Genomic DNA, 1292 nt, shown 5'->3' with positions numbered 1-1292 from the left:
GTGGCCCCACTGCCAGCCAACACGCTCACCTTGCAGGTGTGCCACCTGAGCCTGGCACCATGGACACGCCGCCCATCACGCCTGGGGAGCTGCTGTGTCTGGGCTCCAGCCTCGCCTTCTCCGGCCTCTTCTACTACCTGTACAGGAAGAAAGCCAGAGTCGTGGCACGCATACAGGTAGCCCTGTCCCTCAGATGCTCTCTCCTGCCCACTGTCCCCTCCCTGCTGCCCTACACTGCCCAGCCCAGAGCCTTTGATTTGAGTGCACCTTGCTGATGACTGCAGCCTGTGGCATCCTCTACCGATGTCACGGTGCCCAGGACCAAACAGGTCACATCCTGGCAAAGATCTCCACAAAACCATGCATGACCCCCCCTCTGCCTGCCAGCCCGTCTTCCCCTGTCCATGTTCACAGTCAGTCCCCACTCTTCCAGGAGGCCCCAAAGCTCCAGGTTGATGACAATTTACCAGCACTGGTGTCTGCAGCTGATGGAAGGTGCCTGCACTACGTTGCCCTGGAAGGTAAGGAGACCCTGTGGCCCCATACCAGGGACAGGGCCCAGGCTCTCCTCCTTTGGCAGTGACATATCCCTTGGTCCCTAGGCATAGTGCTGCCAGCCAAGGCTGCGCTGACCAGCCATTACCATGAGGGGCTGCAGGGCGTGATCCAGAAACTGCTTCTGAAGGAGCATCGGCTGATCTGGAACAGCTTGGCCCGGAGCTGGTGAGCAATGGGAGGGGACAGCAGGAGGGGGGCTTGCGCTGTTGGGTCCAGACCCCTGTCCTCTGGGGCCATTTAAGAGGAAGAAAGCTCTAGTCCCTCCCCTTGGCTCAGCCCCAGGAGCTAAGAGTTGTCCAAATCTCAGTGCTGCACTCTCTGCTTGCAGGAGTGAGAGCGAGCGGGTGCTCTCGGAGCAGGTCTACACCGTCCCCTTCTTGCTGGCCTCACCAGACACCGAGGCGGTGACGCAGGTGAGCGGCGCGCTTCCCCACCCCCCCCGGCCCCTGGAGACAGTGTACGAGCGGTTCCAGCAGCCGGCCCATGGCTTCCGCGACCTGCTGGGCCAGTACCTGAGTGGGGAGAAGCCCAAGGGCATCCTGGAGACAGAGGAGATGCTGCGGATAGGAGCCGGGCTGACAGGCATTGGGGAGCTGGCCTTGAACCCCGACGGCTCCCTGCACCTCCAGCCGCCGGCCGGGGGGCACGAGTATTTCCTCTGCCTGCTGGCAGACGGTGTTGGCAGAGCTGGAGTCTGCCAGTGGGTTCTGGAAGGGGGCGGCCATGCTGTGCGC

General features: G+C 62.5%; 1 protein-coding gene across 1 annotated transcript in view; it reads left to right on the top strand.

Annotated features, from left to right (window-relative positions):
- Positions 1-59: 59 nt before the first annotated feature.
- Positions 60-1292, top strand: part of LOC104465645 (mitochondrial ubiquitin ligase activator of nfkb 1-A-like) — a 1505-nt gene continuing 272 nt past the window's right edge. Inside the window, 5 exon segments of the mRNA XM_010078773.1 lie at positions 60-176; positions 434-521; positions 603-723; positions 887-1222; positions 1224-1290. Coding sequence (XP_010077075.1) covers positions 60-176; positions 434-521; positions 603-723; positions 887-1222; positions 1224-1290 — 729 coding nt within the window.

This window comes from Pterocles gutturalis, unplaced genomic scaffold (assembly GCF_000699245.1).
Source record: "Pterocles gutturalis isolate BGI_N339 unplaced genomic scaffold, ASM69924v1 scaffold16953, whole genome shotgun sequence".
In the NCBI taxonomy this organism is placed as follows: Eukaryota; Metazoa; Chordata; class Aves; order Pterocliformes; family Pteroclidae; genus Pterocles; species Pterocles gutturalis.
This window is presented reverse-complemented; position numbering and strand designations above follow the sequence as displayed.